The 17,440-nt window shown below is 40.0% G+C and overlaps 1 protein-coding gene across 1 annotated transcript in view; it reads left to right on the plus strand.

Moving 5' to 3' along the window:
- Window positions 1–17,440, plus strand: part of SCAF8 (SR-related CTD associated factor 8) — a gene marked incomplete at both ends in the record, with an annotated part of 103,297 nt that overhangs the window by 69,978 nt on the left and 15,879 nt on the right. The window contains 6 exon segments of the mRNA XM_080699833.1: window positions 627–706; window positions 2,529–2,646; window positions 9,055–9,186; window positions 9,435–9,547; window positions 10,781–10,974; window positions 17,178–17,278. Of these exon segments, the coding sequence (XP_080555959.1) occupies window positions 627–706; window positions 2,529–2,646; window positions 9,055–9,186; window positions 9,435–9,547; window positions 10,781–10,974; window positions 17,178–17,278 (738 nt within the window).

The following is a 17,440-nucleotide window of genomic DNA, read 5'->3' on the forward strand; positions in this document are numbered from 1 at the left end:
GAAGGGCACTAAGTTGCTGAGGCTGACCACAAAACTGGGATCCTCTTTTCTCAGCCTCCCAAGTAGGGATTATATGTGTGTTACCATCATGTCTAGCTGTAATATTTTTTACTGAATAAGATAATTCAGTAGTCCCCCCTGCCCTAGTCCTCAGGAAGGACCTCAGGAGTACTTCAGGACCCTTAAAAGTTGCCTGAAACCACAGGTAATATTTATACATAGGTACTTATGAAAATTTTAATTTTTAAATTAGGCACAGTAAAAAATTAGCTAATAATAAAATAGAAAAACGTACTTCAATAAGAATTATGTGAATGTGGTATCTCTTGAAAAAAGACAGTTATTAATAGTTTTGGACTATGGTTAAGTGTAGACAACTGAAACTACAGAAATCAAAACTAGTAAGGGGAATTACTCTGTCATAGTGCTTTTTAAAGCAAAGGAAAGGTCCATTAAAATTACTTATTATAATAACTAAAGTATATATACTGTGGGACACATTTTATAATCTTATAACAATGATATAACATGGTAGAGATAAACTAATGGGATGTAATTGACACTTAATGTAACATTTGTAACATGGATTTTTTTTAATAGTTTTTCATTTGTCTCCTCTCTCATAGAAGTTGATGGATAGGTTTGATTTTGGAGAAGATTCTGAGCATAGTGAAGAGCCCAAAAAGGAAATGCCAACTCCTCAACTGTAAGAATTGTGTTTTTCTTTATAACCATAGCTTCTTTTTCTGTGTTTTTTTTTTTTTAACATATTGAGTGGAATGTTACAGTCTGAACATATAAGTAGAATGTTAGGGTTGTTATTTCAATCTATTGAACTCTAACATTATAGAAAAATGGCAAAATTGCTGTCTTTTTCCTCTCTAGATTATTTGGACTCTTTTCCGTTATTTCAGATCTTTGCAAATAGTTGGGATGTGCCAAACTTCTTATAAGAAAATTGGAAAATAATTGGTAAATTTGGTTGCAAAATTTTTTCTATCTCTATTGTTTTAGAATTACTTAATTATAAACATATTTGTAATACAAAGACAAGCTTTTAATGCCAGAGTTCACTTCTGTGGAGTGTATCAAATTCTGAGAAGTACATCAAATTAATCAGAAGCAAGGATTGAGGTTATAGGGATATTGCTTATTTAAAGAAATGGTTCTAAGCCGGGTTTGGTGGCACACACTTGTAACCCCAGCATTTGGGAGGCTGAGACCAGAGGATCGCGGTTCGCGGACAGCCTCAGCTACTTACTGAGGCCCTCTGCATCTTAGACCCTGTTTCAAAACAAAGAATAAAACATAGGGCAGGGGGTGTAGCTTGGAGGTCGAATGCCCCTGGGTTCCATCCCCGGACCTCAGAGAGAGACAGAGAGAAACACAGAGGGAGGGTGATTGGGTTGGTTGGTTCTGTGTTTAACTTAAATCAGTGATCTCCCTCCCCTGTAAACAGTGCTGCAGAGCCCAGGTCCTGTGGTGAAAAGGACCAGTGGGTGGAGAGTGTTGGGAGGCTATTCATGGAGAATACATGGAATACAAATGTATCTTTTTCTTAAGAGGATTTTTCTTGACAAAGTTAAAAATAGTTTATTAGTTTACAAATGATAAAGTTAAAAAGAACTTTTGAGATCATGTAGGTCACCATTCTAATCAATATTAAAATTTCCTTTTATCAGTCCTAATAGTTGTTTTCCATTGTTTTATAGTTACTATGTTCCTTTGTTGAATGGAATGTCTTTATTTCTACACTTTGACTGAAACATTGCTTTCTGAAGCACAGAATGAAAATTGCTCCATTATATTTGGAGATCTAGCCTTCAGTATTTGAAGATAGGTATCATTCTTCCCCTTAGGTTTATTGCTCCAGATGAAGTTCACTTTTTTCCAACTGTCTCAAGACTTCTCACCATCCTGCTTGCCCATTTTGGGATGCCCTCTTTTTTGTTCATGTCTTACCTTATGGCACCCAGAATTCCAAGTGTATTCCAGGTGTGATTTTCCCAGAGTATAGTTAAATTATTATTTCTTCTTATCTAAACACTATTTCTGTTAACATACCTAATAATGTGTATGCTTTTTTAAAGGAAGCATATTGGTTTATAAAGTTTATGGTCAACTATAATTATAGATTTTATATACTTGATTGATAGAGTATTTTCCCCTCTGTCCTGTAGTTAGAAAAGGAGTTAAAGTGGCAATGTTTAAATAATTAACTTTTTATAAGTGTTATATTGAGATTTTTTTCCTAAAATGTTCTAATGAAAATCACTAATTTATGTGTACTTAATAGCATGGAAACTTCTCAGAGTATCTTAACATGTTATCTATTGAAACTCTATTGAATATATTTCTCTATAATGTATTAATTTTCTAAAGTATTCCGTTTTGAGTGTTATTTCAGAAGCAAATATAATAGAGTATGTGGGACTCAATTGATTGGCTTTTATCTTCTTTGCATTCTTAGTATTTCATACCATCTTTAGCAAGTTTTAAAGTGTATTTTCACCTGTTTTTTCTTTTAGTTCTCATGTTTCAGAATCTGTGAACAATTCCATTTTCCATCAGATAGCAGAGCAATTACAACAGCAAAACCTTGAACATCTCAGACAGCAGCTTCTGGAACAGCAACCGCCTCAGAAGGTTTGTAACCCCATCGTATGGCACTTGGAGTTATTACCGTCTATATTCTCTAAGTTGATTTTTTTTAATGTATTTATTTTTGGGGTACTGAGGATGGAACCCAGGGGCATTCTGCCTCTGAGCTACACTCCCAGTCCTATTTTATTCTTTAATTTGGAACCAGGTCTCATTGAGTTGCAAAGGACCTCATAAGTAGCTAAGGCTGTCTGCGAACCACGATCCTCCGGTCTCAGCCTCACAAATACTGGGATTACAAGCGTTCACCACCATGCCGGGCTCAAATTGATAATTTTTATAAGGTGATTGGTTTTTTTGCTTGTTTGTTTTGGGTCCTAACCTTTTCTCATCTTTTTTTTTTTTTTAAGCAGTTTATTTCCTTTTAAAAATATTATGTTTCTTTAAAAATGTAGTATAGAACATAAGACAGAGGTAGGGTTTTAGAATTACCATTTAAAATTTAATGTGAACGCTATTCCCTGTGTAGCTAGGTAATGGTGATTGTGTTATGGTGATGATGATGATGACAAAATAGCTTGCTATCTTTAATTAATTAACTAATTTCTTATTTGTGATACTGGTGATTAAACCTGGCAACATTAGCCAGGCGTGGTGGGCACGCTTGTAATCTCAGCATTTGGGAGGCTGAGACTGGAGGATCGCGGTTCACGGACAGCCTCAGCTACTTAGTGAAGCCCTTTGCAACTCAGTGAGACCTGGTTTCAAAATAAAGAATAAAAAATAGGGCAGGGGGTGTAGCTCGGAGGTCAAGTGCCCCTGGGTTTCATCCCTAGACCCGCAAAATAAACAAACAAACAAACAAACAAACAACAAACCTGGTAACATTCAATCTCCAAGCTACACCCCCAACCGTATTTTATTTTTCATTTGAAACAAGTTCTCTCTAGGTTGATGAGTCTCATTACTTGCTGAAACTGTCCTTAAACCTACAATCTTTCCTGTCTCAGCCTCCTAAGTACTGGGATTACAAGCATGTGCCGCCAAGCATGGCTTGTTATCTTAAGTTTTAAAAATGTAATTGCTATTACTATGTGACAAGAGCTTTGTCAGATATATAATAGGCAATTACTGGGGTTTTTTTTTGTTCTTTTTTTTTTGTTTTTGTTTTTTTGTTTTGTGGTACCGGGATTCCTGGAAGCCCTTCTACCTCCGGGCTACACTCCCAGACCTATTTTATTTTTGGAAACAGGGTGTCTTAAGCCAGCAAGGCTGGCTTCGAACCTACGCAATCCTCCTGTCTCTGCCTCCCAAGCGCAGGGATTACAAGCGTGCGCCACCACACCCAGCAAGGCAATTACTTTTAATCCTAATGGAGTAGGCATTATGACTGCCATTTTACACTAAAGAAAATTGAAGTGTAGTGAGATTAAACATCTACTACAAAAGAACACTAGCTACAGGTAGATACAGTTAATATTGATTATTCTTAGTTCATATCATTATTGTACACACAGCTAAGGTGTGTGTGTGTGTGTGTTGTGCTGAGGATTAAACCTAAGGGCATTCTGCCTCTGAGCTACTCCCCCAGCCCTGATTTATTTTGAAATAGTCTCACCAGTTACTTAGGAGTTTACTAAGTTGTTGAGGCTGTCTTCGAACTTAAGTCCTCCTTGTCTCACCCTCCTAAGTGCTGGGGTTACAGGCATTCACCTACATGCCTGGTTTCAGCTAAGAATTTTAAAATACTTCTAACTAACGTGTTACATCCTTTATTCTTTTGAGTTCTAAGAATCTTAAGAATTTCATGATAAAATAATGAAAAACTCTTGCACCCTAGTTGAGACACATCTGGAGTATGTACTTAATCAATATAAAGTGAATATTCATGACATTTGTTGGATTGAAACTCATACCTAAGATTATTTTACACACACACACACACACACACACACACACACACACACACACACACACACTTTTTTTTTTTGTGGTACTGGGATTCTACCTCCGGGCTACACTCCCAGACCTATTTTATATGTTGAAACAGGGTCTCTTAAGCCAGCGCGGCTGGCTTCGAACTTGCGCGATCCTCCTGTCTCCGCCTCCCAAGCGCGGGGATTACAAGCGTGCGCCACCACGCCCGGCGCTCATACCTAAGATTATAAGAATGAAATTTATACCTTGGGTTGTGTGTGCATGTGTTAGTTACTGGGCATGGGACCCAGGGACCTTCTATCTCCATGTGATATCCCCAGAGCTGTTTAATTTTTACTTGGAAATGGTCTCGCTAAGTTGTGGAGGCTGGGTTTGAGCATGCTATTCTCCTGTCTCAGCCTCCCAAGTACTGGGATTACAAGCATGTGCCAACATGCCTGGCTTTCATACCTTGTTTTGAAAAAATAATTCTTACAGAAATAGTCAGAGTAAGGCAGTATGTTATATCAAGCAGATATATGTGCCCAAGATTTTAAGAAAACAGCCAAGAACTTGTAGATGCTGCTTAAAGAAAAACCCAGTTGAAATAAAAAATTGGTTGTCAGTGTTGTAACATTAAAAATGCAGAGATAGCCGGGTGTGGTGGTGCACGCGTATAATCCCAGCATTTGGGAGCCTGAGATCGGAGGATCGCAGTTTGCGGACAGCCTCAGCTACTTAGTGAGGCCCTCTGCAACTCAGTGAGACCTGGTTTCAAAATAAAGAATAAAAAATAGGGCGGGGGTTGTACTTGAAGGTCAAATGCCCCTGGGTTCCATCCCCAGACCCGCAAAAAACAAACAAACAAACAAACAAAAACAGAGATAGATACAAAAATAGTGGGTAGTAGTAATGGAAGTTTATCCAGATTAAAGATTAGTTCAGCTCCAATAAATGTAAAATTTTTGAAAAAAAAAAAAGTTAAGAATAAAAAGACTAAAGAAGATGCAACCAGCTAACGATGAAGCACTGTCAGGGAATATCAGGAATGCATAACTACCTTAGATTTTTTTTTATGAGACAATACAGTGGAAAAAGTAGAATTGAGCCTAATGAAATCAGTAAGGAGATGAATATAAAGTGATATATTAAGAGCTCTGAGTTGCTAAAAGTGAGTTTGTTGTCTATAGGCACAAATTTTATTTTAGGATACTGAAGTTTTAAGGTTATCAAGTTCATAAATCAGGTAAAAGTTGCAAGCATAATATGTGGATTTCAGATAGGTTTTTCTGTCTCTTCTACAGAAAAAAATGAAGGGGATTTTAATTGATCAAAATATGACACATAAAAGTTAATCTTGAAAGAAGTCTCTTCTAGCTACTAGTGGCCTTGTGTTGTTCTGTTTGCTCTTTTTTGCAATATTTTTATTGCTGCATGAAAATGTTGAAATAACTAGATGTGTAAGCCAGAGTGCATACGCAGATGTGTAAGCAGAGTGCATACGCAGATGTGTAAGCAGAGTGCGTACGCAGATGTGTAAGCCAGAGTGCATATGCAGATGTGTAAGCAGAGTGCATACGCAGATGTGTAAGCCAGAGTGCGTACGCAGATGTGTAAGCCAGAGTGCGTACGCAGATGTGTAAGCCAGAGTGCATACGCAGATGTGTAAGCCAGAGTGCATACGCAGATGTGTAAGCCAGAGTGCATACGCAGATGTGTAAGCAGAGTGCATACGAAGATGTGTAAGCAGAGTGCATACGCAGATGTGTAAGCAGAGTGCATACACAGATGTGTAAGCAGAGTGCATACGCAGATGTGTAAGCCAGAGTGCATACGCAGATGTGTAAGCCAGAGTGCATACGCAGATGTGTAAGCAGAGTGCATACGCAGATGTGTAAGCCAGAGTGCATACGCAGATGTGTAAGCAGAGTGCATACGCAGATGTGTAAGCAGAGTGCGTACGCAGATGTGTAAGCAGAGTGCGTACGCAGATGTGTAAGCCAGAGTGCGTACGAAGATGTGTAAGCAGAGTGCATACGCAGATGTGTAAGCAGAGTGCATACGCAGATGTGTAAGCCAGAGTGCATACGCAGATGTGTAAGCAGAGTGCATACGCAGATGTGTAAGCAGAGTGCATACGCAGATGTGTAAGCAGAGTGCATACGCAGATGTGTAAGCCAGAGTGCATACGCAGATGTGTAAGCAGAGTGCATACGCAGATGTGTAAGCAGAGTGCATACGCAGATGTGTAAGCCAGAGTGCATACGCAGATGTGTAAGCAGAGTGCATACGCAGATGTGTAAGCAGAGTGCATACGCAGATGTGGAAGCCAGAGTGCATACGCAGATGTGGAAGCCAGAGTGCATACGCCGATGTGGAAGCCAGAGTGCGTACGCAGATGTGTAAGCCAGAGTGCGTACGCAGATGTGTAAGCCAGAGTGCGTACGCAGATGTGTAAGCCAGAGTGCATACGAACATGTGTAAGCCAGAGTGCATACGAACATGTGTAAGCAGAGTGCATACGCAGATGTGTAAGCCAGAGTGAATACGCAGATGTGTAAGCAGAGTGCATACGAAGATGTGTAAGCCAGAGTGCATACGAAGATGTGTAAGCAGAGTGCATACGCAGATGTGTAAGCCAGAGTGCATACGCAGATGTGTAAGCAGAGTGCATACGCAGATGTGTAAGCCAGAGTGCATATGAAGATGTGTAAGCAGAGTGCATACTACAGATGTGTAAGCCAGAGTGCATACGCAGATGTGTAAGCCAGAGTGCATACGCAGATGTGTAAGCCAGAGTGCGTACGCAGATGTGTAAGCAGAGTGCGTACGCAGGTGTGTAAGCCAGAGTGCATACGCAGATGTGTAAGCAGAGTGCATACGCAGATGTGTAAGCCAGAGTGCATACGAAGATGTGTAAGCCAGAGTGCATACGCAGATGTGTAAGCCAGAGTGCATACGCAGATGTGTAAGCCAGAGTGCATACGCAGATGTGTAAGCAGAGTGCATACGCAGATGTGTAAGCAGAGTGCATACGCAGATGTGTAAGCCAGAGTGCATACGCAGATGTGTAAGCCAGAGTGCATACGCAGATGTGTAAGCAGAGTGCATACGCAGATGTGTAAGCCAGAGTGCATACGCAGATGTGTAAGCAGAGTGCATACGCAGATGTGTAAGCAGAGTGCATACGCAGATGTGTAAGCAGAGTGCATACGCAGATGTGTAAGCCAGAGTGCATACGAACATGTGTAAGCCAGAGTGCATACGAACATGTGTAAGCCAGAGTGCATACGAACATGTGTAAGCCAGAGTGCATACGCAGATGTGTAAGCCAGAGTGCATACGAACATGTGTAAGCCAGAGTGCATACGAAGATGTGTAAGCAGAGTGCATACGAAGATGTGTAAGCAGAGTGCATACGAAGCGTCTGTGACCCCAAGGCCATTTGCCGTTTGGGTCTAGTGACACCTGCCCCCCCTCCCGCCTTCCTTTCTACTCTTCTCTCTCCCTTTTTTTGGGGGGATCTTATAAATAATTGATAGAAATAAGACTAAAGGGATGGGGGTACCTGTAGTAGGAATTTTAATGCAGTTTAAATGTAGCACATCCTTTTTGTGTCAGTTCAATTCAGATGTCACATTTTTATATCAAAATGAAGCATCCCAGTTTTTGTTTTTGCTACTAGGGGTAGAACTTAGTGGCCCTCTACCATTTTGCTCCACCGCCAACTCTTTGCAGCTAGCCTCAGCAACTTAATGAGGCCCTGTTTAAAAAAAAAAAAGAATAGGACTAGGGGTTATCTCAGAGATAGAATCCTTCTGGCTTCAGTCTCTAGCAACACACACACACTCACACTTTATGAATTCATCATATAAACCCCTTATTAATCCTTTTTTGTTTGTATTTCCTACACTTTGTAGTTACCTTGAGCACCTACTTCATCTAACCTTCTACTCAATCTGTAGTTTCCTACATAATGTTCTCTTCTTTCCAGTAAGCTTGGATTTATATAAAAGTACAGTTTCAGATTGAGTAGGTTATAAATGATTTAGCATACAATTTTATTATGTATTTGGCTCCTTTATTTTTATTTGTGTGTGTGAGCAGTACTAGGGATTGAACTGAGTCGTTTTGTACTTCTGAGCTATACCCCCAGTCCTTCTAATTTTTTATTTTGAAACAGAGTCTCCCTAGGTTGCTGAAGCTGGTCTTGAGCCTGTGATCCTTCTGCCTGGCCTCCCAAATACTGAGATTGCAGAGCTGCATCACCACATTCATTCTTTCATTTGCGGTACTGAGGATTTAACCAGGGGCATTCTACCTCCAAGCTGCACCTCCAGCCCTAGTTTTTATTCTTTATTTTGAAACAGTCTCACTAAGTTTTGGAGGGCCTCCTAAGTAGCTGAGGCTGGCTGCAAATCTGTGATCCTCCAGTCTCAGCCTCCCAAGTATGTACCACCACTCCTGGCTTACTGGGCTCCTTTTAAACAATTAATTTTAAATTTAATTCATTAAATGTCTGTGTGTTCTCAACAGGCAACTCCTCAGGATAGTCAAGAAGGGACATTTGGGTCAGAGCATTCGGCATCACCATCACAAGGGAGCAGTCAGCAGCATTTTCTTGAACCTGAAGCAAATTTGGATGATTCCATAGATATACAGCAGCAGGTAAAAGTAAATGCATAATGAGTCATACTTTAAAAATCTACTTAGAAAGGAACATAAGCTCTCTATTATGGTAAGGTCCTGAATGTGGCTTTTCCTATCTAGACTCCACTCTTTAGCTCTTTTACCTGATAGGCACCAATGCATCAGTGCCATGATTGTGGATAGTTTTAGGGCAGAATTAACAGTATGTAACTCAACCTAAACTGGGGTTTTTGTTTGTCTTTTTTTTTCTCTCTTTATCTTTTAAGGATATGGATATAGATGAAGGACAAGATGGAGTGGAGGAGGAGATCTTTGAACAAGAAGCAAAGAAAGCAGCTGTTCGCTCCAGATCAAGGACTCACTCTCGCTCTCGTTCAAGGTTCTGTGCTAATGTTTCACAGGGGATTTTGGCATCAAATTTAAAAAAATATTTTTTTGAAATGTTTTAAAATGTGCTCATAAAAAGTAATTCAAAATTTAAAACAAAGATATTGCCAAGTGTGGTGACACACCCTTGTAATTCCAGCATTTGGGAGGCTGAGATGGGTTCTTGGACAGCCTCAGCTTAGTGAGGCCCTCCGAAACTTAGTGAGACCCTGTTTCAAAATCAAGAATCAAAAATAGTGCTGGGGGGGGGGGTTAGCTCAGAGGTAGAATGCCCCTGGGTTCCATCCCCAGTACTGCAAAAAATAAATAAATAAATAAAGATATCCTTTGTTCCATTTAAAATTGGACACACCTGTGCCATTTATTTAAGTAATTTATATAACAATAGTAGCTGTATCATACTAGGATGGATTTGGTTTAGAATATTGCTGCAGAATAACAGTTAAGTCAAGCTAAACTTTTTGTATTCCAGTTCATCTAATGATGCCCAAATGAGATTGCAAAAGCTTTTTATAACATCAAATATATTGCAGACAATAAAATGTCCTCTAGATGTTTTTATATGTGAGCTTAGAGTCATCAGTTTTCCATATTTTTATGTTAACATCTCATGTATTCTTTTATACATATGGATGCTCTTGAACATCTTCATAGTATATGTAATTGTTTCAGTGTCGCTTTGTATTATAAAGTCTGGCACAAGAAAACTTAAGTTTTTTCATATGGGAGATTGACTCCAAGGGCAGTCTGTGGTCTCTCTGTCTCAACCTCTCAACTACTGGAATTACAGGTGTGCGTGCCATGCCTGGCTAGCACAATAAAATATCTGAAGTTAAAATCTACTAATCTCAATTATATAGTGACCTAAAGTTCTGTTGGAAACATTCTCTTTTCTAATTTTAACATTGTAACTTTTTTACCACCTATATTCTTTTTATTTCCTTTGCTCTTTCATTCCTGTTCTTGACTTTTGTTTGAAGATGAGCTGAAATAAATTTAGGAGAAAATAAGGCCCATGCTCAAATTTCATCCTCCCTTCTTTATTGTGAATAATTGCAGTGTGGATCTATTTGGCACTGATATATGAGCAAAATGCATGTTTTATATTTGAGGGCAGACTTTTGCCCTTCACTTATATTTGTGAGGTTTGGTAGAAGAATACCTCTTCCACCAAATGAGAATACCTCATTGTTATTAGAGGCATTTTTATTTTAATTTCTTGTAGATCACCAAGAAAACGAAGGTCCAGGTCAAGATCTGGTTCTCGAAAGCGTAAGCACAGAAAGCGATCTCGTTCCCGCTCAAGAGAGAGGAAGAGGAAGTCATCGCGTTCGTACTCCAGTGAAAGGAGAGCCCGAGAAAGGGAGAAGGAACGGCAGAAAAAGGGGTTACCTCCGATTAGGTCTAAAACGCTAAGTGGTGAGCAGCATACTTTTTAAAACCTTGGCTTTACTAAATACTAAAAACTAGTTCCCTTTCAGGCTTGGTGGCACATACCTGTGAGCCCAGTACCTGTGGGCTGAGACGAGGATTACAGGTTTGGGCCAGCTCAGAATTTAATGAGACTTCTAGCAACTTAGTGAGATCCTATTTCAAAATAAAATACGATGAGGGGTTTAGCTCAGAGGTTGAATGTTTCTGGGTTCAATCCCCAGATCCAGGCAAAGATAAAAACCCTTATTTTTTGGTGCAAAATGTCTCAATCAGATTTTATTTCCACACTAAGAATTTGAAAAGGGTCTATGTAGATGGGTAATTTTACCAAGTTTTTATAATATGACAGAGAAGAAAATGAAATACAGATTCTTTCCAGATTCTGTGAGTGTAGGGTTGTTTTTTTTGGGGGGGTCTGGGGCTGAAACCCAGGGGCATTCGACCTCCGAGCTACACCCCCTGCCCTATTTTTTATTCTTTATTTTGAAACCGGGTCTCACTGAGCTGCAGAGGGCCTCACTAAGTAACTGAGGCTGTCCGCGAACCAAAATCCTCCAATCTTAGCCTCCCAAATGCTGGGATTACAAGCGTGCGCCACCACGCCTGGCGGGCTGGGCTATTTTTTTTAATGCATGTTAGAAAGTATGACTCGAGTCGGGCGTGGTGGCGCACACTTGTAATCCCTGCGCTTGGGAGGCAGAGACAGGAGGATTGTGCAGATTCGAAGCCAGCAGCACTGGCTTAAGAGACCCTGTTTCCAAATAAAATGTATAAAATAGGTCTGGGAGTGTAGCCCCGAGGGTTGAAGGGCTTCCAGGAACCCCAGTACCAAAAAAAGAAAAGAAAAAGAAAGTATGACTCAAGTGAATAATTGTGTACAAAGTAGATCAAGATAGCATCTGTAGCGTGGCACAGTAGCCTCTGTTCGTGGTACCTTAATGAGTTGAGAATAGCAGGTCTGTTGGCCTAATTATTATAAAAGCATAGAAAGTTTTATCTGCTTTGTGTGTGTGTGTGGTGCAGTGGATTGAACCCAGGAACTCGCCCTTTCTAGGCAAGTGCTCTACCACTAAGATACACCTCTAGCCCTACTTGGCTGTCATTTTTAAAGCAAAATATAAACTTGAGGGTTAATTCTAGAAGAGAAATTTCTGTTGTACCAGGCTTTCTCCTCCTTATATGTTAATCTACTATGTATACTTAGATTTGGTAATGCGCAGATTTGTTTTACGAACACATTAAGGAAATGTTTTGTTAAGTTTGGTATATTTGTATTTATGCCATATTCTTTCTCAGATGTTCTTAGGTGAACTAATAGTCTTCAGGTAGGCAAAGAAGTGCATAAAGTTCAGCAAAATTTTTAAAATTTCCCCCCCAAAACTAAATATTGATGATGTTACTTCTTAAATTCTGTAGGTTTAGAGTCGGGCGTGGTGGCACACACTTGTAATACCAGTATTTGGGAGGCTGAGACAGGATTGTGGTTCGAGGGCAGACGTGGGTTCTTAGTGATGTCCTTTACAACTCAGTAAGACCCCGTTTCAAAATAAAGAATATAAAATAGGGCCGGGTGCCGAAGGCCAATTCAGTCCACTCGGGGCGCGAGTCCACTCGCGATCGAGAATCTCAGTAAAGATGGGGAGGATGGAGTGAAATACGCAGCCTCTTAGCCTCTTATCTGCAGCGCAGCCTCTTATCTGCAGCGATTCTTTCCCTTTTAGGGACTAAATTTCTTTAAGTCCCTAATGACGGCGCTCTTGGGAAGAATCTGATATCGACAAGAGCCTTTTGAGCTAATGACACTTTATTATAAGAACCCCGAAAAATTTATACCCTTCACCAGTAAAGTTAATAATAAGAGAAAAGGAAGTGAATGCAATCACTGTGAAACAATAGTGAATGACATGTAAACAAAGGTAAAAAAACCTAGTCCAGCTTTCAGCTGGCTTTTGGCTTTCAAGAGATTAACTCCTGATCTTCTCCCAGATCTTGCAGACAAGCAGTTCCAAAGGGCAATCTTCCAGAAGAAACTGGCACGCCCAAGGCTTGGAGGCTTTTTGGGGAATCTTCTTTAACTTTCTTGGAACTTTCCATCTTTAGGGCTCAGTCTGTATGGCAGGTGTGGGGGGATGTGGCGATTCAGGTGGATGTGATAAAAAGTTCTTCCAGGTGTTGCCGCCTTGCCCTCTAAAATCTGAAATCTTAAGCAAACTCACAACACAGTTTGGCAGACAAACACCAGAAATACCATGTAGTATTTAGATTTAGTTGTCAGATATACTTCCTTAGCTGTGAAACACTTTTCCCCAAACGATAGGCTTATTAGAAACCTATTCATCTTATAAATAATCCATATTCCTGTCCCAGACCCTTTGCAATATCCTTTCCTGGGCCACGTGGCGCCCCTCCCATCTCGGGCAGGGCTCATACTGGGTGTAAAGGTCAAGAATCTTCCTAGCCTTCAGCTCCATTGTATTGGGCAGTATCAGTTGCTCATGAACTGGGTTGCTTTGATGTTACACTCAAGTTTGTCTTCCCGTATCTGGGCAGGATCACAAAGAGAGGTAAATGGAGGCATCGGTCGCCTCCCCCTCTAGGTTAGTTATTGATTAGGTTGAGGGTCAAAGATTGAGAGGAAATCTGTTTTTGTCATTACTGACTGGAATGCTACCACTGCATCTAATCTTTAACTAAGTTCTTTTACCATCTGAACAAAGTCAAGGACATTTAGAGGTTTGGACAAATTACCAGAAATTTTATTTTCCATGGACTCAGTTTCTCTCACAGTCCTGATCTTACACCACCGGAGCAATTCATGTGGAGAGTTAAAAGAATACTAGAAGAATAATAGTTATAAAAGAATATCTAAAAGTGGAGAGTACTTTCGGCCAGCGACCACACCTTCTCTCGGGGCTATTTCTCACTTTGAGATTCTGCCTATGGACTGCATGAATAATAATAATGCAGATGCCGAGAGGGCGTGGCTTTTGCTGGTATCTGCAGCCGGGAGTGGAGTTCAGAGGTAGAATGCCTCTTGGTTCCATCTCCAATACCACCAAAAAAATATAGTAAGAATTCTGTAGGTCTACAAAAAAAAAATCCTTCACAATGGAGAAAGCTAGTTGGCAGAACTTGTTCTGCTGGAGCATCTTGGCAGCCTAGTCCTAGGTTGAAAGGTTGCAATAGCCAACTTGTTGCTAAGTTTTAGTGGTTTAAGTAGGTCTTAGATAGGATGTTCCAGCTTTATACATTTCTGGTTTTCCTTAAGGTGAGGGACAAACATTTCTGTGTCTTAGAGACTAAAACATTTTAGTGCTTGTTGATAAAGAGAGAATGTTAAAGGCCTGACCACCAAATCTCTGCTGTGCTTCCTTGCATAATTACCATTAGGAGATTTAGAATCACTAATCTAGTATCCAGTATTAGAGGAGGGCTTCTATGTAGTCTTGCATTTAGTGCCTCGCCTGTCATGTTGCTGTCACTGTTGGCATAGTTATTGTACATAAGATACATTTTTTTCTTTCCATTTAAAATTCTTCCACCCACCCACCTATTTATCTTTTGGTACTGGAGATCAAACCCAGAAGCATTCTATCTCCCAGGTTTCACCCCCAGCCCTATTTTATTTTATTTTATTTTATTTTAAAACAGGGTCTTACTAAGTTGCTGAGTTTGACGCCTTTAACTTACGATATTCATTTTTCAGCCTCCCAAGTATATCAATTGTAGGTGTGTGCCACCATACCTGGATTAAAGTTTATTTAAAGTTAATACCTAAAAAGTATGCATATTTATAAGGTTCAATATGCTATTTTCATTTGAATATACAATGTGTAATGATCAAATCATGACAATTAGCATATCCATTGCCTTAAACAATTTTTTTTGTGTGTGCTGGGAACATCCTTTCTTTTAGCTGTTTTGAAACAATAAATTATTGACTATATTCACCCTACTGTGCTATTGAACACCAGGACTTACTCCTCTTGTCTTAACTATTTTTGTACCTAATAATCAGCCTTTTTCTGTCCCCACCTCCATAACCTCTGGTAACCTCTATTCTACTGTATTTCTGTGAAATTAACATTTTTAGCTTCTACATATGAATAAGAACATTTGGTGTTTGTCTTTCTGTGCCTCCTTATTTTCCACCCATGTTCTTGCAAATGACAGTTTTTATTCCTTTTTATGGCTGACTAATGAAATTTATTTACTATTTATGGTTTTATTTTCTTGAGTAAAACACATAGTACAAAAGAAAATTTGAAAACACTAAAGGAAATACAGCTGGCCATGGTGGTGCATGCCTATGATTTCATTACTTTAGGAGGCTGGGACAAAAGGATCACAGGTTCACGACCAGCCTCAGCAACTTATTGAGGCCCTGTTTCAAAATAATAAAATAAGGCTAGGGATGTAGTTCAGAGATAGAATGCTCATGGGTTTAATCTCCAGCAAAACACCCACACACCCCCCCCACACACACACACACAAGCAGATACATTAAAGAATATATCTCCCATTGCTTGTTTCAGTTTTTCTTAATCTGAAGCAAAATCAATGTCCTGTGATGGGTGATCTTGATACGTTTTGAGTAAATGTGGTGTTTCCTTGCTATTTGTACTTAAGCTTGGATTTTAGAACACAGGGCTTTCATGAATAATTCAGTCTAAGGTTTGTAAAACATCAACAAGCAATAGCATTCCAGGAATCAAGTATTCCTTCTCACAGGATGGGGGAGAGCATCATGGCTTCTTAGAGGGGAGAAATTGTAGAGAGAACAGTGAAATAGGAAACATGAAGCAAAGTCTGGGGGAGATCGTGCCACCTGGGATACCAGCAGTACTGAAGAGAAAGACCCTTATTCAGAGCACTCCTGGAGTCCGCTGAGGGGTTGGAGTAGGGTGACTAATGGGCTCCAAAAGCTGTTTGCATGCACTCACTGGAACCTGTAAAACGCTTATGTTACATGGAGTGTTAGCGTCCCCTCACTGTTAGGGAATACCTGAGCTGATCAGTGTAATAAGAGAAAAGTTTGTTCTGACTTGAAGGTTCAGGTTTCTTCAGCTCATGGTTGCTTGGCCTTTTTGTTTTAGCCTGTGATGGTGTAGTGTATCATGGCAGGAACCACCAATTGACCTGTTCACTTTGTGTGGCCAGGAAGGAAGGAGTGGTGTCCCAGTACCCACTTCAGGGGCTCGTCACACTGAAGGTTCCACCACCTCCCAGTCATTCCACGTCTTTTGGAGTGTTTTATATCCAAACTGCATCCCTTTCCAATAAGGATCTAATTTAAATTTTTTAAAAAGTAAGGCAGTAAGAAGCCTGGGGTGGTAGCACACACCCACCCATAATCCCAGTACTTTGGAGGCTGAAACAGGAGGATCGGTTTCCAGAAGAGCTTCAGTAAATACTGAGATTCTCATCACCTAGCTTGCTGTTAGCTAAATGATCCCTAAAGCCTACATGCTCTAGGAGATCTTTATGTTTTGACCAGTCAGAGTGGAGCGACCTCATAGTAATCTTGCCAACGATCGCCCATAAGTAAAAGGTTGAATTTGCCCTAGAGCAAAGCCTGCTCCGTGTCAGGCTCGTGTTTAGTATTTACTAAGGAGAGGTAGCTTCCAGCAGTATGCTTACTTTCAAGTAGCTTGTGATAACTAAGTTGGGGGATTCTAGTTCAGACTTTTCCCCTTTGTATCACTGCAGTGTTGTTTCCTTAAGGGTCAGGTGGGTAGCATGGTTTTCACATTTATCCTTTGGGTCAGAGAGAAACATCCATTGAACCATTCCTACACTGAAGGACCGTAAGAGCTCACAGATGAAATTGCAGTGGCGATTGGATTTTGAAACTTGGCTTTGTGTTAAAATCACAGGGGCATTCAAAAACTCCATTTTCTGCTCTTGTATATCCTGTGCCACACATTGTTTCTTGGAGTGAGTGGCGCCTGGTACCATGCGTGGCCCAGGGTGTGCAACAAAGCTTGCCAGTGGCACCTGAGACCTTGACTCAGTGCAGTGCAAATGGACATTGGGGTTTCAGTTGATCTTAAGCAGATTTGTGTTTATCAGCAAGTAATTTACATAGATTATCTTACATTTAGTTTGCTGCTTCTAGTGATTTTTCCGCGGCCATGTGAAAGCAGTGACTACATGATTGAGGTCATTTGTCTCTTATTTCTTGACAGTGTGTAGTACTACTCTCTGGGTTGGTCAGGTAGACAAGAAGGCAACACAGCAAGATTTAACCAACCTTTTTGAAGAGTTTGGACAAATCGAATCCATTAATGTAAGTATCCATTTTTAAACAAGAATTAAAAGTTATAAAAATAGGGAGTTTTAGCTCATAATCACTTCAGTACCTAGATAAGCCCAGTAATATCTGGCTTTAATGCTGCATATCTTTTCAAAAATTGTTTTACCCTGATCATTTCCATGTTTAATCCAATGC

Source organism: Muscardinus avellanarius, assembly GCF_963383645.1.
Source record: "Muscardinus avellanarius genome assembly, chromosome: 8".
In the NCBI taxonomy this organism is placed as follows: domain Eukaryota; kingdom Metazoa; phylum Chordata; class Mammalia; order Rodentia; family Gliridae; genus Muscardinus; species Muscardinus avellanarius.